The sequence below is a fragment of the Balaenoptera physalus genome (genome assembly GCF_965194825.1).
Source record: "Balaenoptera physalus genome assembly, chromosome: 2".
NCBI classification, from domain to species: domain Eukaryota; kingdom Metazoa; phylum Chordata; class Mammalia; order Artiodactyla; family Balaenopteridae; genus Balaenoptera; species Balaenoptera physalus.
The window spans coordinates 139,632,179-139,658,053 of NC_138883.1; the positions used below are offsets into that span (position 1 = coordinate 139,632,179).

The 25,875-nt window shown below is 37.6% G+C and overlaps 1 protein-coding gene across 1 annotated transcript in view; it reads left to right on the plus strand.

Annotated features, from left to right (window-relative positions):
• The window catches only part of AGBL1 (AGBL carboxypeptidase 1), a 790,601-nt gene extending 765,020 nt beyond the window's left edge, over positions 1–25,581 (plus strand). Inside the window, 2 exon segments of the mRNA XM_082449060.1 lie at positions 19,704–19,887; positions 19,889–25,581. Of these exon segments, the coding sequence (XP_082305186.1) occupies positions 19,704–19,887; positions 19,889–20,065 (361 nt within the window). The 3' untranslated portion in view covers positions 20,066–25,581.
• Positions 25,582–25,875: the final 294 nt, after the last annotated feature.

Below are 25,875 nucleotides of genomic sequence, written 5' to 3' on the forward strand. Positions count from 1 at the left end.
TAAATAGATAAATGAAGAAAAGAAAATTCATAGACAATCAATAAATGGTTATTGAATGAATGAATGGATTAAATGAGTTCGTAACTCCAAGAATTTTAGTGAGTTTGGGATTTGTATGGCTAAGGCACAAGAAAAAAAAATCAGAAACAGAATACTTATATTTTGAAATCAGAAGTGACAAGTATAAAACAATACCGTGGAGTTAAATGAGGTAATTTATTTAAAGTATCTAGCAAAATGCTTCTCAGTAAGCTTTCAGATACAGTAGATGCATTTTGTTGTGCTTCATATTGCTGTTATTGCTATGTTACTCAGTAATTAGTAAATGGAAAAAGCTACCTAATATAGCAGATGCTACCAGAGGATGCTAAAGCATATATTTAACAATGCTATTTTCATTTTTATTAAAGACACTTTTGAAATAAATTATAGTAATAAAACATAGTTTAATATATATAATAGTTTATATTATTATATATAAACTATATATATAGTTTTATATAATATGTAAAATAACTTTACTATATATATATATATATATATATATATATACATACTACCCTTTGTTAAGTGATACTTATTTACTTCTGCCTATGCCGAATTGCTGTGGCATGTTTTACATCATATCAAAAGTTACTATAATATATTGAATAATCTGTTTTATCATGATGCTTATAACAAATTATCCCAGCCCCTCCTAGAAGGATATTTATTTTTTGACTCCTTGTGACAAACTGTCTCTGATCTGCTTCTGACAGAATATTTGCAGTCTTTCATGTCCTGTCACCGTTATGATCCTCAGAGTCTGTCTATTGAGTTCAGATTTTGATATTTTTTTTAAAAGGCCATAATTGTCACTTACAATTATAACTATTTTTTCATTAACCCAACTCAAGCTGTGTCTAGTTAACTGCTCAAATCAAAATACTTCCTTGAAGGTTAACAGTCATGTTTATAGTAAAATTGATTCTACTGTTAATACCCTATTAATTAAGTTCCCTTAGAACTGAGTGTGGGATAAATTAAAATTGGCTTGTTGGGGTTAGGGTAACCTCCCTCTGAAGGTGCTGACAGTTTGCTCTCCGACACTTTGTGAAAAGAACTTGATTTCTCCGTAGTCTGTACAACACGGGAGTCTATTCTCAACACTTCACATCTCTTCAAATGTCATGTGTTGATTATTTATCTACTTCATGGCAAAAAGGATCACCACTCTCTACAACATATAGTATCTGACAAACATACCTACTTCATTCTTATTCCACTTATCCAGTGGTTTTTCCCAAAGACACTTATGGTACTCAAATCATGGCCACTGTGCCTGGCTATCATGTAACTTCAATGTCAGGAAAAATGTGTGTGATAAAAGTGATAATCCATAGATTAAATGTGTTACTCGTAACCAGAAATAGAATAAGACATTCACAAAATGTCGGGTTTTGCCCCAAACTCAGTGGGAGGTGGTGTGGACATAGATCTATGTTCTGAAACCAAGAGCCATATGGTTTTTTTCCTACAACTGAGGTCAGAATTCATTGCTCTGTAAACTCCTTGCAATCCCTGGGTGTTTCAGAAGGCAAGGAGATTTGATTTTGTTCTTACAACAAAAAGGCCTGTGTAAAGAATTCTTTTAGTCTGTGTAACAATAGCAACACAAAATCCTTTTATCTGAAACCTGAGAGCCTGATAGAAACATAGAATTTGGGAGACAGTTTCCAAGATAACAAAATACATCCTGATCTTGTTTTTCCATATAGGCTCTCCAACTTCTTACCCTCCATCCTGCAAATTTTGGACATCTATCCATTTCTGCCTTTTTCATCTTAGCTGTAAACATCTTATTCTAGTACTTCTTAATTTCCTAGGACAGAAAACACAAATATCAGCCTATGGCAAGCAAACTAGAATCTCACAGAAGAACACTGATTAACTTGAAGTTTTAGCAAATGTTCTTGTAAAGAAATGGCCCATTCTAGCAGTGTCTCTTCTATAGTTTCAAATTTTAAAGTATGAATCCTCTTGAACACCTCACCTCTTCAATTTCTGTGTGTGGCCAGTAGAAATCAGGAGAGACATAGGAATATCCTTAATCTGGAGGCAGAGTTCATTTTTCTTGTGTTAAAAAAGTGAGGTTTTATGCTATTTCTGAATTTAGTGTATGCTTTGAGCATTTTCTATGTATACAGCAAGTGCTAAAAACTATTAGAATTGATATAGTCACTATGGAGAACAGTATGGAGTTTCCTTAAAAAACTAAAAATAGAACTATCATATGTCCCAGCAATCCCACTACTGGGCATATGCCCAGAGAAAATCATAATTCAAAAAGCCACATGCACCCCAATGCTCATTGCAGCTCTATTTACAATAGCCATGTCACGGAAGCAACCTAAATGCCCATTGACAGATGAATGGATAAAGAAGATGTGGTACATATATACAATGAAATATTACTCAGCCATAAAAAGAAACGAAATTGGGTCATTTGTAGAGACATGGATGGATCTAGAGACTGTCATACAGAGTGAAGTAAGTTAGAAAGAGAAAAACAAATATCGTATTTTAACGCATATATGTGGAACCTAGGAAAATGGTACAGATGAACCGGTTTGCAGGGCAGAAATAGAGACACAGATGTAGAGAACTAACATATGGACACCAAAGGGGGAAAGTGGGGTGGGGGAGGGGGTGGTGGTGGGATGAATTGGGAGATTGGGTTTGACATATATACACTAATATGTATAAAATGGATAACTAATAAGAACCTGCTGTATAAAAAAATAAATAAAATTCTAAAATTAAAAAAAAAAAAGAGTACCAGATGCAGGGATTCTAGTCCTATTTATTCAGAAATGCTTAGATTTAAGGGGGTCAGGGGTAATGGTTATTTTCTTGGGATCATCATGTTTCCATTGTTTTTCCCCAAAAGTTTTCTTCATTTATTTAACTAATAAGAGCCTGCTGCATAAAAAAATAAATATATTTCCAAAAAAATTAAAAATAATTTTTTTAAATGAAGAAAAAAGATCAAAAAAATAAAAATAAAAATAAGTAAATTAAATAAAATAAAATTTAAAGAAGATACTGGTACTAAGTCAATTTAAGTTAAACTGTTTATGTGAAGATCCTGCTGCATACAATAATTTATTGAAATAAATAGAAATAATAAGTTACATCTGTGGAAAGTATATATGTGTAGCTATATGTCTATCTATCTATCTATCTTGGTTCTTACTTTTAAATATTTCCATCATTTGAACCATAAATCTCAGCCTTTTTGAACTATCTTTGACATATGATGTTGTGCAAATTTAAGGCATACAATATGTTAATTTGACACATTTATATATTGTAATGTGATTGAAAAACCTCCTTTAACACTTTCTTGCCTAACCACTTAAAGCCACCTGCCTGACCTCAAACTTCACCTTCACTGTACCTTTGGTTCAGTTATGATCTGCTCCTCCAATAGTCCTTTAAGCATCTCCCCCGAGTTGTATTCTGCTGTGTTCTACTATTAGGTTTTTAATTCCTAATATGTCCAGGCATTCTGTGTCTGGAGAGGGGGAAGTGTTTGTGGAAATGAGACTACAATGTGAATCACAGCTATACAAGTCATTCAAACACAGTCCTTATGGAAATGAGTTCCTGACATTGTACTTTACAACTGCTGTTTCCTTTCCTTTTAATACCCTGTTCCAGGCCACCACCGCAGATTCTTCTACCTACAGATCACATAATTTAGAATAGGTACCTCACAAGATACAGTGAGTTTTACGAAGCTCTTTATAATAGCAAAGGACTCTCATAAATCTCCAATTGAGTTAGCATGAATGGGGGAAAAAAAGAAAGAAAGAAAACATTCCTCCGTTCAGGATAAAGGGATCTCAACAGAGAGACATAGATTCACAAGGATGTGTATAAACCCCAGCAAGCTTCCATTTTCCTTCCATTTACTCTAAACCCCCTGGGGAAGAATGAGAAGGAAATGTAATAAAGAAGAAGAGTTTAAGGCTGCAAACTTTCACCACTCCCACTGCCTCTACATGCCAAAGATAGGGCACATCTTTGTGAGAACCTCCAGATTTGGGAAAGCTGAATGATTTTTCTTTGGGCCCAAGAAGGTACAGAACTTCAGTCCCTGGGACCAGCAGGGGGAAGGCAGCATCATAGACCATGACCCATTCTACTGCCGGTGGCCAGTCACTTTGGGGCTACCTCATCAAAAGGGACTGGGCTGTCCAGTGGAAACTAAACATTCAGGAGAGTGAAACTCTCTGTCAAAACACAAACAAAACCAAAATACGCACTCACCCATCCATCTAAAATATAGAGCTAAAATTAAACATATATTTACATTTTAAAGATAATATTAATGCTGAAATCAAACTGTTGGTTCTTTGTAAGTTCCATCAGCTTATAGATGTCAACAATTTGGGGAGAGAGGATGATAACCAAAGAAGATCTAGATACAGAATGAATTTCCTGGGGATGGGAGAAAGTGGGGTGGTTCTAAATCCTAGTAAAAGGAGATTTGCTCAGTGACCTCCATGGGGACACCAATTGGCTTTGGTCATTTACCAGCTGTTTCCTTACCCTTCAATTCCTTAAATGTGCTCATGGTCTCAAACTAGCATTCACTGTCTGCACCTCCAGCAGTATTATTTGCATGTCTTTTGTGAGCCATTATGAGTCAAAACCGTTCACCAGAACATAAAATCATGTCAGAAAGAGAAAACTGTGGAGGAGTTAAAAAATGAATACTTTTTGAAATAAGGAAAGCACAGGTTGTCATGTTACATTCATTGGCTGAGCAATAGATGGTTTTCATTCCTGGAGTGAGACTAATATATAAACATTTATAACACTAAGAGTTCTATAACAAATAAGTGCAGAGCAGTACTTAAGGAGCTATGTCTATAAATTGTGAGTCTGAAAATAAATGCATACATTGATTATCTTTTAACTTTTTGAAGGATCAAATCTTTATGTCCATATTTTAAATTGTCTTAATTTGTTTTGCTGTCGCTGAGAAATCACTCCTGACCTTTCTCATAACACAGTTCTCTCTTTGTTGCTTACTTTATACGTAGTAACCAAGTTTATTTCTTCATGGTTTTGAAGCATATAAGAAAGGAAAGTCCTTTTAATATAAAACCGGAGTGGTGATACCACTTAGCATGGAAAGGTGGAACAAAAGTTAACAAAAAAATCTAAGTGTTTTCAACAAACATGTATTGATACTTCTCTCAGATGCTCTGATTTCTTTGCAGACAATGAGGAATTGTTCTTTTACATGTTTTTGAAAGATGATGAGTTCTACAGCAGTGAAGTTGAGTGAGACACAACCACAGTTTTTTGGTGTCACTGTAAAGTGTTTTTTTTTCATTGAAGTATAGTTGATTTACAATATACTGTTAGTTTCAGATACATAACACATATATATTCAGTCATATATATAGTTTTATATGTATATATAGTTTTATATATATATATATATATATATATATATATATATATATATATATATATACTTCAGATTCTCTTCCCTTATAGGTTATTACAAAATATTGTGTATAGTTCCCTGTGCTATGCAGTTAGTACGTGTTGGTTATCTGTTTTATATATGGTAGTGTGTATCTCTTAATTCTAAAGTGCTTTTGTTTTTGTTTTTGATCCATTGAAACTTACCTTGTACTATGTGTTCCAGTGTTGGAGGGACTGTATCAAATGGTAAAGTATTTTACCTGTACCCAATTATGCTGTAGCCAAAGAGTAATGACCCATAGATATTTAATAGAATGGAATTTCAGTGAGAAAACATGGTGAGAATGGTGGGAAGCAGACATTGTATCTTTCTGGCTTTGGAAAGGGTATCTTTTGGACACTGTAATAGTAGTAGCCTGGGCAAGACCATCATCATTCATTTCTAAAGTGACAAACTGACTTGCCCTAAAACACCCTGTCTGGTCATTTGACATCGAGTAGGTCATCATGACCCTTATTTGGATCCTTATTTGGATTAGTTATGAAGTAGTTATTAGTTATGAATTAGTTAACTTCTTTAGGTCCCTTAGCCACAGAGTACAGCCAACCTTGTAACCCAGACCCCAATTCTATAACCACCCAGTACATTTCTAGAGGGAAGGACTCAGCAAGTGACTATGCTTTGGCTTAGTGGTATTTCATCAGCTATACTAGATAAATAATTCACAGCACATGTCTGAAACATTAATGGACACTCAAAGATCTTCTCTCATACAATTACCATTTTTTTAGTCATTGACTATTCTCCACAGTGAACCAGCATCTTACACTTACATACCTTTTCCTTCCAGCCACTTATGTCAACTCATTTATCATATACGTTATCAGAACTTAAGGGTAAAGCTCTTGATGACAACTTGTTTGGACAAGTTTCACTAAACTCTCCTCTCTCTCTCCTTCTTTCATTCTCTTTCCCCTCCCCATCTCTTTTGTTCTCATTCTTTTCTCACTACCTCCCCCCTCCCACTCTCACCCTCTTTTATTCTGTATTTCTATTTTCATGAAGAATTTGGACCACATCCTTACACTGTCATGGATTAACTTGTTCAATCACAAGTGGGATGATGGCCAAGAGGTCACATGAAAAGATGCTCAACATCACTAATTATTAGAGAAATGCAAATCAAAACTACAATGAGGTATCGCCTCACACCAGTTAGAAGGACCATCATCAAAAAAATCTGCAGACAATAAATTCTGGAGAGGGTGTGGAGAAAAGGGAACCCTCCTACACTGTGGGTGGGAATGTAAATTGGTACAGCCACTATGGAGAACAGTATGGAGAATCCTTGAAAAACTAAAAATAGAGCTACCATATGATATAGCAATGCCACTCCTAGGCATATATCCAGAGAAAACCATAATTCAAAAGGATACATGCACCCCAATGTTCATTGAAGCACTATTTACAATAGCCAGGACATGGAAGAAATGTCCATCAACAGAGGAATGGATAAAGAAGATGTGGTACATGTATACCATGGAATATTACTCAGCCATGAAAAAGAATGAAATAATGCCATTTGCAGCAACATAGATGGACCTAGAGATTGTCATACTGAGTGAAGTAAGTCAGATGGAGAAAGACAAATATCATGATATAGCTTATATGTAGAATCTAAAAAATGGAACAAATGAACCTATTTACAAAACAGAAATTGAGTCACAGATGTAGAAAACAAACTTATGGTTACCAAGGGGGAAAAGGGAGGATACATTGGGAGATTGGGATTGACATATACACACTACTGTATATAAAAGATAACTAATAAGAACCTACTGTATAGCACAGGGAACTCTATTTGGTGCTCTATAATGACCTATATGGGAATGGAGTCTAGAAGAGAGTAGATATATGTATATGTATGGCTGATTCACTTTGCTGTACAGCGGAAACTAACACAACATTGTCAATCAACTATACTTCAATTAAAAATTAATTTAAAAATCATTAAATAAAAAGAAGTGGGACATTTATTTCCATAGTTTTTTGAGTGAAAATGGCATTGGATTTTTCTAGACCTCTAAACCACATGATAGAGTTTATGACTTTGATTTTGGCTGAATTACAATTTCATTCCAGTTCTTCCTCAGATAAAGTAGGTTTTATACATCAATATTTGTTGAATGAATTGAGTCATTCAACTCATTTGGGATACAGAAGCCCTTGGTCTTGTCTAATTATCATACATCTTCTATGCCATGCATAACTTTAAAATACTGAGAAAATTAACTACCCAAGGTCTCTCTTTTCCCAACTGTAAAACAGGAATGATAATATCACCCTATAGATTTACTTGTTTTTTTATGTTTTAAATGAAATGAGAGCAAATGCAAAACACTTGACACACAGTAGGTGATTAACAATGTTATTGATTTTTTTTTTTTCCTTTACCAATAGTGCCTAGTGCTGTTTTCTGTACACTTGAAATGCTCCATTACTGGAGTTAACTCAAAACAAGACAAAAAAAAAAAAAAAAAACCCAGGGAAATAATAAATTATGCCCTTCCTCTTACAAGTGTTGAATCAGTGACAGACTTTGTGATGATGTGAAGAACTTGGCAAATAGGAAACACTAGGGAACCACGCTAATTGTTTTGGGTGATGATGGTGAGATATTCATAGTGGAAATAATTTGTATGTCTTTAGATATTTATGAGTTGTCTAATAGGCTGCTGGTACCTCCTCAATGGGACACAGCATTCACACAGCTTTGCTCCCAAAGGTCAAAGAGGAACAGCATGGTGTGAACAACGCGTCCAAATACTCCCCTGGGATGCAATTAACCAGGGAATTCAGACTTACTCCTTCTCTTCTATAAAAGCCAAGATGCAGCAGGGCTGCATTGCATTGTGAAGAGGCATTTGGTGGGGCTCAGCTTTTTCAGGAGGGAGATAGGTGATAAGTAGGCTGGGGAGAACGTGTTGGATGAGTCTGAGTGTCTAGAATTTAAAGAGCGTTCTATTGCTTCTCAGTGGGCGGCTGCCTCTTGAGGTCTGGCATTCACCCAAGTCCTGAGCATTACCTCAGCACTTAAAGAGAAAACAAGTGAAAAGAAAATCCACAAAGTTGCGTTCTAAGCAGCATCAACATCAAGGAATGCCACGGGCTAAGTTTCGTTCACCCTGTTAGCATGAAGAATTATTTTGCACTACAGAAAGCTGCCTTTTCCCAACCAAGAAAACAAACAAACACAAAAAAAACAACTAATTAAGATCGTCATATCTCAATAAATATGCAAATGAAAAATCAAAACAAAGATTCTATTTTATCACATCATAAAGTTGCAAATTGCTGTACAGGCTGGCTTGGAAGAATTGCGAAGGATAGAATCTTCTTAATGGCTTTGCCCAGAAACTGTGTTCAAAAGCTGCATTTATGGGTTTGTATTTGAGGATGAAAGATGATGAACTTGCCAAAATAAAAATATTTGCGTGCCTTATCTCCAATACTATGGAAAGGAAAGGGGAATACAAATTCAGTTGAGTAACTATGTGTCAGGTCTTGTGCTAGGAAATTTGCTTCCTTTATATCATTTCAAGAAGAAAGCTAGTAAGATACTCATTTTATAGATGAAGACAATGAAGCTCAGAGAAGGTAAATTCCTGTTTCTCACTTGGTCTTTGAAACCAGGATTCTTACCTCCACTCACATTTATGACTCTATGTTTTCTTTTGACTTTTTAATGTGTTTTTATAGGATATCAAAGCATTCAGGGGGAAATGAAATCAATTTTCAGATATTTTCTCCATACATTTTCCACATCTGGGTATTAAGGACCACCCTATCAATGGAAGCAGAGTTTGATTTCTGCATAATGTTATTTCCTTTTATTTATATTTGATTTAATTTGCATATGGTGATGTCTTCTTCTTGAATTTATCATCTTTGAAAAATAGAGAGAGAGAGAAAGACCAAAAGGGAGAATCATGGATACCATAATATTGCTGACAATACTGTTACTCTGCCTTACCATATATATATTTTGTCCTGTGAGAGCTGAATCTATAAGCTGCAGAGAGAGCATCTCCTAATGACATTGGCAGCTTTGTTTTAGAAACTTGAACCTGTCCTCTGCCACGTAGAATGTTGCCCTTAGAAGAAGGCTCTCCCTGGACACCAGGGCTATATTTGCTATTCTGGTCTGCTGGGCTAACATTAGGGTGAGGTTTTTTATGAGTATGTGGAGTTGCCTGGAATGAGCAAGCAGCTAATGAGATGGGGCCAGCCGGGTACCTATTAGAGAATGGTCAAAGAGAATGGTCAAGCTAAGTGCTTGAACAAGTAAAAGAAGGAGGGCAGTTTGCTACTGTTCTCAGCAGAAGATTTCAAAAAAGAGGTGAGATGCAAGCTTTGCCTTCAAGATGGGATAGATTGGCAAGAGTGTCAAGGACAATTTTATTGTATTTTTTTAGACTTGAGCAATTTTGTTCAAAGGACATAAGATAATGGTCTGGGTGGTAGCAGGATATATATAGCAGCCCTGTCCCCTGACCAGGGACACCCGCCACCAGCAGTTTATCTTCTGTATCCATTCCCTTTTCTTCCTTCCTTCTTCCCTCCCTCTTCTTTCTTTTCTTTTTCTTTTCCTTTTTTCTTTTTTTAAACTTTTACTCTTTATTAGTAACTTTATATTATAAAATTGTAGGGTATAGTTTTTTATTTTTTTATTGGCGTATAGTTGCTTTACAATGTTGTGTTGGTTTCTGCTGTACAGTGAAGTGAATCAGCTATACGTATACATATATCCCCTCCTTTTTGGATTTCCTTCCCATTTAGGTCATCAGAGAGCACTGAGTAGAGTTCCCTGTGCTATACAGTAGGTTCTCATTAGTTATCTATGTTATACATAGTAGTGTATGTTTGTCGATCCCAATCTCTTCCTCTTTCTTTTTTTCTTTGTTTTCTTTCTTTCTCTACCGCTTTTCCTTCCTTTGTCCTCCCAGCCTTTCTTTTATCATCTTAGATTTAAAACATTTTAGTATTATTTTTCCCACTAAAATCATTATTTTATGGCATACACATTTATTTATATATTATATATGATATATAATATGATGTATACGATACATATGTATATGTGTGTGTGTGTTTTTTTTTTTTGGTCACGCCTTGCCGCATGTGGGATCTTAGTTCCCCAACCAGGGAATGAACCTGTGCCCCCTGCAGTGGAAGCTTGGAGTCCTAACCACTGGACTGCCAGGGAATTCCCGTATGTGTATGTATTTTTAAAGAACCCATGGAGGATTGCTTAGGGCACTTCTGGAGGAAAGTGGCAAAATCACTTCTGCCTACATTCTCTTGGTCAGAGAATATTTTAAATCACTCTAATCTCACTGTCTATATATGACTCCTCTCAGTCTATAGGAATATATTTTCCAAATTGTTCAACATACTTAGTATTTTTTGACAAAATCATTTCTTGTGATCTTGTTACTTTTTATGAGTTCAGTTTCTTTCTTACTGAAGTATATATTTTAGTAGTCCTTTCAGTGATGGTCCATGTGTGGGAAAACATATTTATTTCACCCTCATTCAAGAAAAATAAAGTTTTTTGTTTTTATTTTAGTATGTAATTCTAGTTTGGGATTTATTTTCCCTTAGCATCTTTAAGACATTCATTCTTTTTTTTTTTTTTCTGACTAGCTTTAATATTATTATTACTTTTTAAGCATTCTAAAATTAAACTTTCAATTTGGAATAACTTTATATTCACAGAAATGTTGCAGAGATAGCACAGAAATTTCCCTTCACCTAGTTTCCCCTATTTTTTTGTTTAATGGGAAATCTGTTGATCTAAATGTCATTCATTTAAGGGTAATTTGTCTTTTCCCTCTCAATTTCTCTAAGATTTCTCTTTCTTTATTGGTGTCCACCCTGATGTATCTAATTATGGACTTTTTTTTTTTTTAATTTTCCTGCTTGCCAGAGTATTTCTTCAGTTTGAGGACTATCACCTTTCAACTATTATCTTCTTGAATATTGCCTCTCTACTTCTAGACATATTTCTTACTGTTTATTAATTCTCTATTTAACTGTGTCTTTTGTGCCATTTAACTGTTCCATTGAGCTGTTTATTGTATCTTTTTTTTTTTTTTACTTTTAGAGAGAAACTGTTTAATTTTCAAATTCATCTTTTATCAAAAGTACCTTATCTTTTATTATGCATCCAGAACTTATTCTAATTTCTTAATCGTTGTAAACATACTTATTCTACAGTCTTTTCCAAATTGTCATAGGGTTTCAAGTTTGTGGGTGTCTGTTTCTGCTGCTTTATTTCATATGTATAAGAGGAAGTCTCCTTCTATTACTATCTTATCTGAGAGGTTTTATCTTTAATGGGTGTTAATTTTGTCAAATATATTTTTTGCATAAATTTATATGGTCATATGATTTTTCTTCATTAGCTTGTAAATATAGTGGATTACACTGATTATTTTTTAAATATTGAACCAATCTTACTTTCCTGGAGTTAACTCCACGTGGTCAGGGTGTATAGTTCTTTTTATAGAATAGTGAATTCAATTTGCTAATAGTTTGTTTTGAATGTTACATTTATATTCATGAGAGATATTGGTCCATAGTTATCCTCCTTTTTTTTTACTATCTTTGTCTGGCTTTAATATTAGAATAATACTTGACTCATAACGTGAATGGAAAGTCTTCCCTCCTCTTTTATTTTCTGAAGGAGAGTGAGTAGAATTGGTGTTAATTCTTCTTTAATCGTGTAGAATTCTCCAATGAAAATATCTGGGTCTGGAAAACTCTTTTTCAAGATGTGTTAAACTATGAATTCAATTTCTTTACTAGCTATAGGGCTATTCAAATTATCTATAATTGTGGTAGTTTTTGCTTTTTGAGGAATTGATCCATATCATATAAATTGTCAAATTTATGTGTGTAGAGATTTTTTGTGTGTGTGGCATCACCTTATCATTTTGATATTTGCAGAGTCTATAATCTATAGTTCCTCTTTTATTCCTAATATTGGTAATCAGTGCCTTTCTTCTTTTTTTTTTCTTTTTCAGTGTAGTTAGGGGTTGGTCTTGGTATAGATCTTTTCAAACAGTCAGCTCTTCCTTTCATTGATTTTCTCTGTTGTTTTTCTGTTACAATTACATTGGTTTCTGTCCTTTATTGTTTCCTTTCTTTTACTTGCTCTGGGATTATTTTGCTCTTATTTTTCTACTTTCTTGAGGTGTAGTTTAGATTTATGATTTCAGATTTTTCTAAGGTAAGCATTTTATTGCTATAACTTTTCCTCTCACCATGGATTTATCTGTGTGCCACAAATTTTGATATGTTATATTTCATTTTCATTAAGTTCAATGTATGTTTTTCTTTCCCTTAAAACATCTTCTTTGACCTCCTAAATTATTTAGAAGTATTTTTATCTATTTTCCAAATGTTTGGAAATGTTCTTTTCATCTTTATGTTTTGGATTTCCAGCTTGATTCCTTGGGTCAGAGAACACAGTCTGCTGCACTGTTTCAATTATTTTAAATTTGTTGAAGCTTGTTTATGGCCCAAGATTGGTCTGTCTTGATATATAGTTTATCAGCATTGGAAAATAATATGTATTCTGCTGTTAATGGATGGGGAGTATTCTATAAATGTCAATTCTCTGTTGTTGGTTGGTGGTGTTGTTGAACTCTTCAGTGTCTTGGCTGCTTTTCTGTCTAGTTGTTTAATCAACTGTTGAGAAAGGAGTGTTGAAACCTTGAATTATAATTATAGTTTTGTCTAATTCTCCTTTCAGATCTATCAGTTTTTGCTTCACATAATTTGCAGTTCTGTTGTTTGATACATACGTGTACAAGAGTGCTATGATTTTTTGATGTATTAACATTTTTAATCATTGTATCCCTCTATGTCCCTGGTTATTACCTTTCCTCCAATTACTACTTTATCTGATATTGTTAATATAGACACTCCTGCTTTCTTTTGATTAATATTTGCATGGTATATCTTTTCCATCTTTTGAGTTTATATCTAGCATATTCATTATATTTTAAGTGAGTTATTATGAACAGCATACAGTTGGGTTACATTTTTTTAATCCACTCTGACCATCTTTCTTTTAATTAGTATATATGACAATTATATAACATTTAATGTTATTGATAAGTTAGGGCTGACTCTTCCATTTTATTGTTTGTTCTCGCTCCCTTTTTTAATCTCTGTTTTGTTTTTCCTGTCTCCTTGTTAGTGGATTTGTTTTAGAATTCTATTTTTATTTCTTTATAAGATCTTGAGTGTATCTCTATGTATATATTTTTTCATGTTGTAGGTATTACATTTTATATACATAACTTATTATAATCTACTGGTGTCACATTTTTACCAGTTCAAGCGAAGTATAGAAAACTTACCTCCCTGTATATCTGCTTACCTTCTCATTTATTATAAAATTAGCTTAAATATTTACATGAAGCATAACACACAATTGTATAATTTTTGATTCAACTCTCAAACATAATTTTAATAATTCAAGAGGAAAAGAAAAATCTATTGTCTGTATGTATATTTTTACTCTTTTGTTGTTCTTTCTCCCTTTCTTATATTTCAACATTCCTTATTTTATTAGCTCATTTCTTTTTAGAGGATTTCCTTTAGCCATCCTTTTAAGGTAGGTCTGGTGGCAACAAATTCTGAAAATTTTACTTCCTATAAGAATGTCTTTATTTTCCCTTCATTCTTGAAGGCTGTTTTTTCTGGATTTAGAGTATTAGGTTGGTAGTTCTTTTTTTTTCAAACTTGAAGAATGGTATTCTGTTTTATTATGGCCCCTATTGTTTTTGATGAGATCTCTGCTGCCATTAGAATTATTTTTCCACTATAGTGCTGTTACCCTAAAGTTTCTCTCACACCGGTTTCAAGATTTTTAATTTGTCTTTAGTTTTCAGAAAGCTTGTTATTATCTGTCTGGTTAGGTTTCCTTCAGTTTAGCTATTTGGGATTTGCTCAGCTTATTGTATTTGTAGATTAATGTCTTTTGCAACGTTTAAGGCATTTTCAGCCATTACTTCTTTGAATACTTTTTCAGGTTCTCTTCTTTTTGGACTCTGCTGAAATGAATATTATATCTTTTGTTATAATCCCACAGGGTCTTGATGTTCTGTTCATTGTTTTAATCTATTTTCACTCTGTTATTCAGACTGAATAATTTCTATTGTTCTGTTTTCAAGTTCACTGATTCTTTCCCATGTTCCTTCCATTCTGCTGTTGAGCCCATCCATTGAATTTTTTATTTAGATTTTTGTTTGTATTTATGAGTTCTAAACTTTCCATTTGGCTCTTCTTTATATGTTCTGTTTCCTTGTTGAGACTTTCTGTTTCTTCATCAAGTTTTATATTTCCGTTATTGTATTTCTCACTTCTACAGTTTCCTTTGATTCTTCTTTATACTCCTTATTTTTTTGCTGAGATTTTCCATTTCTTTATTGAGACATTCAATTATTTTTGTCATGTGTGTCCATAATTACTCAGTGGAACACTTACATGGTGTCTGCTTTCAAATCCTTGTCAGATAATTCTAACATCTGTGTCATTTTGCTGTTAGCATCTATCAATTGTCTTGGTTCTTGGTAAAATGAGTGATTATCTATTGAAATCTGAACATTTGGGATAATATACTATGAGATATGGGTCTTATTAAAATCTTCTGTTTGAACTGGGCTCCTATGACACCACTCAGAGAGGAGAAGAAGGAATCTTGTTACTGCCACATGTGGGTGAAAGTCTAGCCTCCCTATTGGGCTCCATTGACACCCATGGTGCTGAGGGCTCCTTGTTACTGCTGGGCATTGGTAAGTGTTTTAGCTTCCTGCTAGGCCTTCACTAGTACTGCTCTGGGTGGAAGCAGTACGGGTACCTTGTTATTGGTCTCCACAAAAACTGGTAAGGAGTCGTCTTGTTACCAAGAGTTGTGTTTGGAAGTCCAGGCTCCCTACATGGCCCCCACTGGTATCAATGGGTAGGAGACCTCATTATTGTACATTGGAGATGAAAGTGCAGGCTCTATTCTGCCTTCCCTGTTGCTTCCTTAGCATGAGGGAAAGAAGGGGATTTCGGACATCACAATTAGGTCTTATGAGAGAAAAAATCTAGGTTCACCATGCTTCTGTTGGCAAAATGAGGGTAGGACTACTGTTTTTTCTGTGGGGTTTGGTTGGAATAGAGCTATTATAATTTAAAACTTGTCTTTTTTTGTGAGGTTGCTCCTTGTCTCATCATTTGGATAAAGAGAACAAACTCTTGTTAGGGACTTTTTGTCTGCACTTATTAGCAATTCCAGGCTGTCAGCTTCTCCAGCTCCAAGACTAGAGAATATGAGGCCAAAAGAAAACCCAGGGAACATACCACCATATTGACCATTAGGTCCCAATCTGGTCTGGCTTCTTCTCTCCATATTTCATCCACATTTCCTTATGTTTCTTTAATATATAATATCCAGGGAGAACTATGAAGAGGAAAAGGGAGCAATAGTTCTCTATCTATCCAGAAGTGGGAGTCCCTGAATATGCATTTGATTCTCTAACTCATCAGAATTCCTACACATTTGGGCAAATAAATGAGCGATATAATTAAACAATTGTAAGCCTTCTTAATTTATAAAAATATAAAAATATATATGTAAATGTACATAACATATAAATATGTAACATATTAATATGTATAATATATAATTTTATGATATATTATACATTGTATATTATGTATTAATTTTATATTATATTTATATTATACCTTACATTTATTTATAAATATGAATGACAAAGGAAATGATATTTGTTTAAAATTATTAAAATGTACTGACATGATAATTATGGTTTAATTCATATATAAAACTTTTGAGTGGGGACCAACATGGCAGGATAGGAAGATTCTGAACCCACCTCCTCTCATGGACACACCAAATCTATAGCTATATATGGATCATTTCTCTCTGAAAAAGATTTGAAAGCTAGATGACCTGCTTCACCACAACAAAAGATTAAAGGACCACATCAAAAGGGCAGGGAAGTTTGAGACAGAGTCTTGGCAAGAACTCTCCCTGACCACCAGCATGGCAACACACAATAAGGAGGGAATCTCATCAGTCCAGTGTTTCTACAGGAGGAGTGAGGGGTTGGTGCTCCACATCATGTACCCATCACCTGGGATCTACACCAGAGACACAAGCCTTTAAAATGTCTGGCTTAGAAAACCAACAGGGCTGATGTCTAAGGGACCCATAGTGCTATAGGAATCTGAACCTTCCCTTTTAAAGGGCTCACATATGGTCTTACCCACCCTGAGACCCAGAGAAAAAATAGCAGCTTGAAATGTGCCTAGAGTATATGAGAAAGAGACCCATTTGCTAATCTAAAAGCATGTGCTGGAGGAGCAGGGGTCAGTTGAAACTCACCTCAGAGATGGAGGTGCTGGCAGATGCCATTACTGCCCTCTCCACATACCCTGCTAGCACAGGCAGTTAAGCTTAGAAGCATTACCCTCCTGCTGCCTTGCTAAGATGGACAGGGGCAAGCGGTCAGGGCACTATCCCCCACCCTGCTGAAGCCACAGAGCACAGGCAGTTGCAACACTCTCCTGCTCCCTGGCCGGGGCTGGCACGTGAGAGTGGTCCAGGCATTCTCCCACTCCCAGCCTAACTTCAGCACGTGCACACGAGCAACACACTCTTCTGCTGCTTTGATGAAACCCACGGGCGTGCACAGTCAAGACATTTTTCTGCCGCCTTTTGTAAGCCAGAGAGGGTGCCCTGCTTCCTACACTCTACGGCTGCCTTGCTAAAGCCAGTGGGTGTATGTGATTTACACAGGGAAGAGTTGATTGATTGATTGATTGATTGATTGATTGATTGATTGATTTCTACTATATTCTACGTACATTCTAGATGTTCTATACAATAATATAAATATGAATCAGACAGATGCATGGGCCTTATTCACAATATAAGACTATAAACACTATTAAGGATCAAAGCAAATTAAATGAATATGTGAAGATTTATATTTAGGGAAGAAATTTCAATAAGAGATAGAGTTATCAAAACAGTCATCTGGTGGAAATCAAGACGAGCTTTTAAAATTGATCTATCTTATTTGGTTGGATGTTGAGTTGGAAGATGATTTTAGATATAGGAAATTGCTTGTATGAATAAAGACTTGGAAACACATTTAGCCTGGTACGTTTGAATGGTCACAACAAGAAGAGCCTGACAACTTGACTGTAGTAGGAAAGTTCCAAGTCTGTGAGTGACTGGAGCAGACTCTACAGTGAAGGGAAGGCAGAGCCTTATTAGGGGAAGACTGACCCTGTTGTTTACTCCTGGACTCCTGCCAACTGGACCCTTTAAGAATGTCCCATCCACCGATACTCACATTGCATTAAGAAGCAAGGGCGAGTTCTTGCAAGCTACTGAATTTGAAATGGAATAGTAAAAATTATGTTTTAGAGAAACTGTTAGCATTGCCAATTTGGATGGTTTTGCAATAGAGATTGCAGCAACTCAGGTGTGAAGCAACCTATCTCAGTTAGTGCTCACTTTTACCACCATGTTTCACCATCTTTTTCAGTATCCACAATAAAGTGGAATTAAAATTTGTTGATTGCTTTTATTTTGCAGTCCATTCTGCTAGATTGCATCCATGTGTTTTCTCATTTGGTATTCACAACCTCACAACAACTCTTGAGATATTATTATTGTCATTATGTGAGGTGAAGGGGATATTCCGAGGTCCCCTGGTCAGGATTAAAACTCAGGCTCTTAACATTGTACAGCATGGTCACCTCAGTACCTACCATGGTGACAGCGGAGTCAAAGGCACTTGGGGTTCTTGCTGACTTGAGCTTGTGTTATGACTGGGCAGCTCTTACCTTCCTTTATTCAACTGCTTTATCACCCACCATTCAGCCTGTAAAATATAACAATTTAATGCTGTGGTGCTGTGGAATCAAGATTCATATTTCTTCTCTTTCCTTTCCATTCATGCTATGTCCCACCAGACCTGCAGCTTAGGGTACTGAGAGCCTGAAGAGCATGGAGCAGCTCGTAACAGTTAGTGGACAGTTAAGAAACTGGCCTTTGATTCATGTCCCAAGCTAAAACGTAACCACACTGCTGATTACCCATTTTCATTGTTTATGGCGAGGCAGGTGGATGAACATCTCTGCCTGATTTATGAGGTGCTTGCCTTCTATAAGTCACAGAGTAGAAACCCAGCACGCTGCTAATCCTATTTGGTTAAGTCCTAAGTAGGGAGTGATTAGGAAGTCTTCAGGAAAGAAGGCACCTCATGCAAATGAGAAAGATATACAGTTCCTTGGGAGGAAATTTCCCCTGCTCACAATATATGGTCCAGGTTTGATGTTCATTCCTATTGCCCCCTTTTGTCTCTCATTGGTCAACCCCTGTGATCTTCCACTTGTGAATAAACTGGAGGGAGGTAGGGGAGATGATGAGGGAGTACAAACATGGTGGAAAGAGTACTGTTTTCCCGCTTACTCTCTCCGTTCATGTCCACCTGGATTAATTTTTTAATTTTTTTAATTAATAAAGCATTCACCATGGTAAAGGGGAGCTATGTAATATGACTTATTGTGCTGTTAGAGTGGGAAACATTAGGGATTTTGAATCTTACCTACCTGAATTCCATCCCCACTCTTTCCTGGGCATAACTGACATGACATTCTCAGATAGTCAATGACAGCCGTCTCTGATTTTTCACTTTGAGCTTAAAGGACCCTGACAGTGTTAAATATATGAGGCTGTCCCTATCCTGTGATTGGAAATCTTCCAGTGGACTTAGAAATGCAGACTCTGCTGGCCAAGGAAAAAGGGAGCCCACAGATTTTACAGATTTTCTTTCCCCATCTCAAGGTAGTGGTTGAGAACACAGCGTGCTATGTATGCAACACGTTGAAAGGAACAGGGGCTCTTGAGATTAAAACTCAGCGAAGATAACCTCCACCCTCCTTTTCCAACCAATTGTACATGTTCCTTTCTTTGGGTAACTTCTTTTCTTATCTCCCCCCTCCTTTCTCTTCACCTCCTTGTTTCTACTTCCCTTCTCCCCCTTTTCCCCCCTTTTTCCTTCCCTCCTTCCCTCTCTTTCCTTTCTTCTCCATGTTTTCTGGGAACTCGTGGCAGATGCAGCAGCAACAGCAGCATCGCTTCAGAACTGGATGATGAGCCTCCCTGCCTGGAGGAGATTGACTATGGTACCGACAGCAGCTCGGACCAGGAAGGGAGCGTCTCCGAGCTGGACCGGGAGATCCAGGAGTGCGCTTTCCACAAGGATGAAGGAGAGGAAGAAGAGGAGGGGCCAGGGCAGGGAAGAAAAGCCATCCCATAACCCTGAGGTTCATAGCAAGTTCTGTGCCTCTAACCATCGGATTAGCTGCCATGTCGTTGCTTTACCATCACACACACACAATGTTGGCACAGAAAGCCAGCCCATGCGAGGTCAGCATCCCTACATCCAGATTTTCTTCTACTTTCACTATGCATAGAGAGTGGCTACTTTTTTTTTTTTTAATTAATTAATTAGTTTTATTTTTGGCCGTGTTGAGTCTTCACTGCTGCGTGCGGGCTCTCTCAAGTTGCGGTGAGCGGGGACTACTCTTTGTTGCAGTGCGTGGGCTTCTCACTGCGGTGGCTTCTCTTGTTGCGGAGCACAGGCTTTAGGCGTGCGGGCTCAGTAGTTGCGGCTCACAGGCTCAAGAGCGCAGGCTCAGTCAGTAGTTGTGGCACATGGGCTTAGTTGCTCCGTGGCATGTGGGATCTTCCCAGGCCAGGGCTTGAACCCGTGTCTCCTGCATTGGCAGGCGGATTCTTAATCACTGTGCCACCAGGGAAGTCCCCAGAGTGGCTACTTCTTCATTACAGCATTTTACATATATAGATAGGTGGCTATATGCATGCTGTCATTATGATAGAATGGGAGATACTCAAGATGACTATGGGTCCTCTGAAGACTGTGCTGAGCTCTTCTCCATTCCTGTGCTTGAAACTGGAGTAGACTGGAAGTAGTAGGAGTTGGACTTTCTTCGTGTCTTCTCAGCCAGAATTCTAAGTGGTTGTTTAAGTCGTTCCCTATATGAGGGTTATCACTTCCTGTTGTCTCCCTCTTATAGCATCTGAGCCTCTCAGCCCAAACCATGAGCCCCACTGAGACTCTGAGGGTCCTGGCAGGGTCTTCCCTTGCTGGGTGATTGATTGAACATAAAAGGCTGTACAACCAAGTAATCATCCTTGGTCTGTTGGAACAGTATACATTTTGCAGATATAGAATCTGCAGAAGATCCCCTTCTAAGGGAAGGGGGACAATAGTGAATAAGACATGGCCACTGGTCTTTACAAATTTGAAAATCTATGAAATTCATAATCTTGGGAGGCAGCAATTCATTCATTTCAGACTCAGATAGATGTGACTCATATCTCAGATCTGGCTGTTACTTATTATGAGAACAGAGGAAAATAATTAAATCTCCCTAAACCACAGTTCAGTGGAGATGAGCATATCTATATCATAGAGTTATTATGAAGATGAAACGAGATAACATGTAAAAGTATACAGTTTGGCACACTGAAGACAATAATATTGGCTTATTTTCTTCCATAATGCAGGCAGAACATTCTATGGAGTTATTCTCACAGTTAACGTTCTATGGAGTCACATGGTTGAGAAATACTCTCTCTTCCTAGAGGGGATCAGGGCAGGAGGTTCTGTAGGAACAGAGCCTAGGGGACTGGCATAGCTTAGACCAAGTGAAAATGGAGCAAGGCCCTTCAACAGACAGATGGAAACAGTTTGAAAGTGTGAAGGATGATATGTACAGGGCCCAGGAAGAAAGGATGAGAAGAAGCATGGAAGGCAGATTAGAATGGAAGATAAAATGGAGATAATATGTTAAAGCAAATGTATGTTGGTCCAGATGCCATATGTATTTAGTTAGAATTAGGTTTGGCTATGAGAGATGGAAAATCCAAAACAGCAGTAGCCTTTGTAAGATAGAAGTCTGTTTATCTTTCATGTGGAATTCCAGATATAGGCAGACCAGAGCAGGTATCACGAATGCCTGATGTCAGGCACTCAGCTTCAGCAGCTTTCTAACCACCCCCCGCCCCCGTGTGTTACTTCTATTCTTGCTCTAAGAGAGCTGCTGAAGCATCAGGCTTTGCATCTACATCCCAGTCAGCAGTAAGAAGGACAGAAATAGAAGATCATGTTCTCCATATTTCCAAAACAATGCATACTGCTTCTGCTTAATCCCACCATCCAGAAAGTGGTCCTATGAACACAGGGAGCTGCAAGGGAGAATGGAAAATGTAGTCTTTATTTCAGGTAGGCAAGGCTAAAGATTTGAAATTTTAATCCTAAGGGAAAAGAAAATAATGCATATTGAGGTTCAAAAACATGCCAAAGAGACTTTTCCTGATATACCTACCACCACCAAGAGATCTTGGAAACAGAATAATTTCAGAGAAAACTCAGCAGAAAGAGTTTAGCCTCAGAAAAAAATGTTTTGCCATAATTTAGCCCCAAGGCATACAAGAAAGTTATATGTGCTGTGATTTGGGAAGTTGACATTATTATTATTATTGTTGTTGTTATTGTTATTATTATTGATAGTCCCTTATTTTTCAACTCTTTTTCAAATTTCTTTGCTATCATTCAGAAATCACAATTCATTCTTTGTATTAAGGCATTCAGATTTCTGTAACATAATGAGAGTTTTGAGGGAAATGACAAAGACACTGAATTCAAATCCAGGCTGAAAGCATCTCTTAACTTCTCCCATATTCAATATTTCCATTCTTAAATAGAGGATGGCATAATGCTTCTGTGGTTTTTTTTTTTTTCATTGTTTTGAGGCTCAAGAAGATAATATTGTTGAAAACGTAAATGGTGAGAAGAATGGAAATAATACTAACTCATCATCAATTTGCATTTCAGCTCAAAATTGCTTATTTACCATGTTTCTGAGAATGTGACCAGGGCAGGTAAATTTCTATGCGATGTGCTCAGGAAAAGCCAGGAACATGGACTATTTATTGATTCATCCATGTAACAAATATATATTAAGTACCTGCTATGTGTTGTGCTCTTTACTAAGCTCTAAAGCTGCAGAGAAAAAAGACTCACTGTGTCCCGAAGTTGCTCAAAGTTCAGCGGGAGAGATGAACAATAAACATTTCATTTTAACACAGTGGCACACGGCTTTATGGAGCTGTGCAGAGGATGATACAGAATCACCTCATCTAATGGAGGCAGTGGTGGTGGGAAAAGTCTACCAAAAGAAAATGATAACTTAGGTGATTTTGGAAGGATATGTAAGTTTCCTGGTTAAAAAGAAGAGGACATACTTGCTAAGAAGTGGGAAGAGTTTATGCAAAGGCCCCGGGGTGGGGTGATAGCTTGAAATAAAATGTTCAGCGTGAACTGATTTAAAACATGTGCTTGTATGTGGGGAAAGGAGGAGAGTGACAGAAGATGAAATTGACAAGATAGACATCCATCAGATCAACAACACTTGTCACGTGTTGATGAAAGGTTGAACTTTATTCTGAATGTGCTGGGAGGAGACAAAGATTTTCAGCAGAGGCATAGCCAGGACTGAGGTCGGCATGTATACATCATTCCTGCTGCACCACATGTTTATGACTGATTGATTGGCATCCTTGCTATGCTGGTTGTTCAGTGGTCTGAGAAGTACACTGGGTATAAAATTATCATATTTGAAGAGCAGCAGGTTTGGGGCGAGGTGAGAGATAAGGAGTGTAGTTGAATACTGGGGTCTATGAGATGTCCAGTTAGAAAGGACTCCTAGAATCCAGAAGTATATCAGGAAAGGAAGTAGAAGAAGATGAGCTCCACCCAGCGAGCTTGGGGACCTGGGTGGAAGTCCTGAGCCACTGAGCCCAGGCACCAGCCAACTGTGAAGGAGTTTGCTTGGAGGGAACAGAAGAGTGGGGGGGGAGGGAGCAGACTTTCCTCTCTTCCTGCTAGGACAGAAGGCCATTCTGTGTCACACCTCACCGATCTTCAGTCTGGGGGTGGGGGAGGCTCATCACAAGTCACCTACAGATAGTCACAGGAGCAGTTCTTCCAGCCCGGACAGACATGTCTCTTGCTGGCCAAACCACCATGGTCAATTTTCCTGCAAAACGTTCTACCGAAGTCCAAGCCAAATGTTATTACTCAAATTCCAGGGAGTTGTAAGCTCTAATGGGAAGCAGTTGTGCTTCAAAATGTGAAAAGGAAGTGCGTCTAGAGGGGTGATGTGGGGTCCAGGCCACGTGCACGGCTGTCCTATGCCAGCTGTTGTTCGATGTTCTGCATGGCAGGGCTAGAACAGGGGCCATTTTCACACCCAGGATAATCATCACGGGCAGAGAAGCACAAGGCTTCTTGTGATCCCCTAAGGACCATGCTTCCATGATCCTTTAAGGATAGAATCTGCTGTCTCTCCATGACACTTCCCTGTGCTAGAGACTCTGGTTCCTTTATAGATTCAAATCCTGCTCATCTCCAGTCTCTACAGTTTGCCATGGGACATAACCTCATTTTATCTCATCATACTGGTGAGTGTGGATGAACACGCACAAAAATACATGCACACACACACCACTTCTTGAGCCACGCATCTACCTAACTGTCCTTTTTGATTTTTCAAACCTGTTGACACTTTCCCTCTGTCTCTGATAAGCTTCTCCCATTATCTCATTTGGGGGTGTCAAGACCCAATTCAGATATCACTTTTCTCATGTAAAACCTTTCCTAGTCACCCCAAGTCAAGTTATATAATTTCTTTTCTGTGCCCCTTATGCACTGTTTATACATTCCTTTTATAGCATGCTTATGCTTGCCATTTACAACTTTATTTATGTGTTTTTTACAGCACCAACCCCACTGGCCAATGAATAGAGAATTCTAAGATGCATGGAGCTGCCTATTATCTTTCTATGTCTCCCCTCACCTGACACATTAAAGTTTCTCAAAAATGTATCTTCCACCTAGCCTCAAAACTGGACATCCAACGTCTCAATGAAATTCCATATATTTCCCTTAAATTCCTCCATTTTCCACCTCATATCAGAGCTTGTGTTATAGGAAGGGAAATTGGTTTCATTAAAATGGCATCTAGCACAAGTATAGCCTCGCCTCGGAAGACCGTTTCCCATGTGAGGCAAGCTTCTTAAGGAGCAGGGTGGCCTTGTCCTTGTCTAGACTGTGCAAGTATTTAGATAGAGAAGTGAGAACAGAGGAACAGAATCTCTGAGAGCCTATGCCTTCAGTATTCATCAAGGTGTTGTGGACACACAGGCTCACTTTGTTGAGAACTGGCACATGACTCCATGTGCATTGTGCCAACTTGGCTGCCTGGGTGCTTCTTTCAGTACCATCCATTGGCTCCACTTTCCTCTGGGTTTCCAGTAAAAGGATTCAGAGCCACAAAGAACAATTGAACATACCTGATCCTTGAGTTACAAGCTCGCGTTGAGCCTTGCCAACATAAGTAAGGTCACGTTACACCCCGAGGGGAGTTCTCACCCACGGCTTCCATCGTCCAGCCTGAGCAACTGACCTGTAGAGTCAGTTTCATATTCCAAGGGGAACCTCTGCCCTCTGCCAAGAAAAGGAGCTTCCATGAAATGTCTGACACGAGTCATCCTTGTTAGGGACTCAGGACAGAGACCTGCGTGGTGGACCTGAACATTTGCGTCCTCAGCAGAGTGATGGACTCTTTTGGCCCTGTTGGTACAACCCGCCCCTGCCCCCTAAAGGCTCTAGTCTTGGAAAGACACACGGCAGTGTAGCCTGGGTACTAACCAAGCAAGCTTTTTTAGACAAAGATAATTCATGAGGTCTGGAGTCTGCTGCTATCTCCCCAACAGATGTCCTCTTCTGTTTGTGTTGTAATTTGGCTCCATGTGTGCTGCATATCCAACTGATTCTTGATAAAAAGTGCTGTTTAGAAAAAAGGAACTGCTAAAAGGAAATTTTTAGGTAAAAATGGATTATATTACAAAATTATCTATTACACGCATTTCAACACAATAGAGCTGAAATTGAGCTTGATTCCCTCACACACGCACACACACACACACACACACACACACACACACACACACACACACAATATAGGTCCAGGGCTTTCAGAAAGAAAACAGAGTGAGGAAAGGTTTGTCATCAGGCACATGTTTCTAAGGGCAAGGGGTAGCTAGGTGATGATTTTACGATGTGCTGTCACACAGAAATGGAAGTGAAGGCCTTTAGGGTAGAATGTGAGAACCTCTCATCGGCATATGACATAGA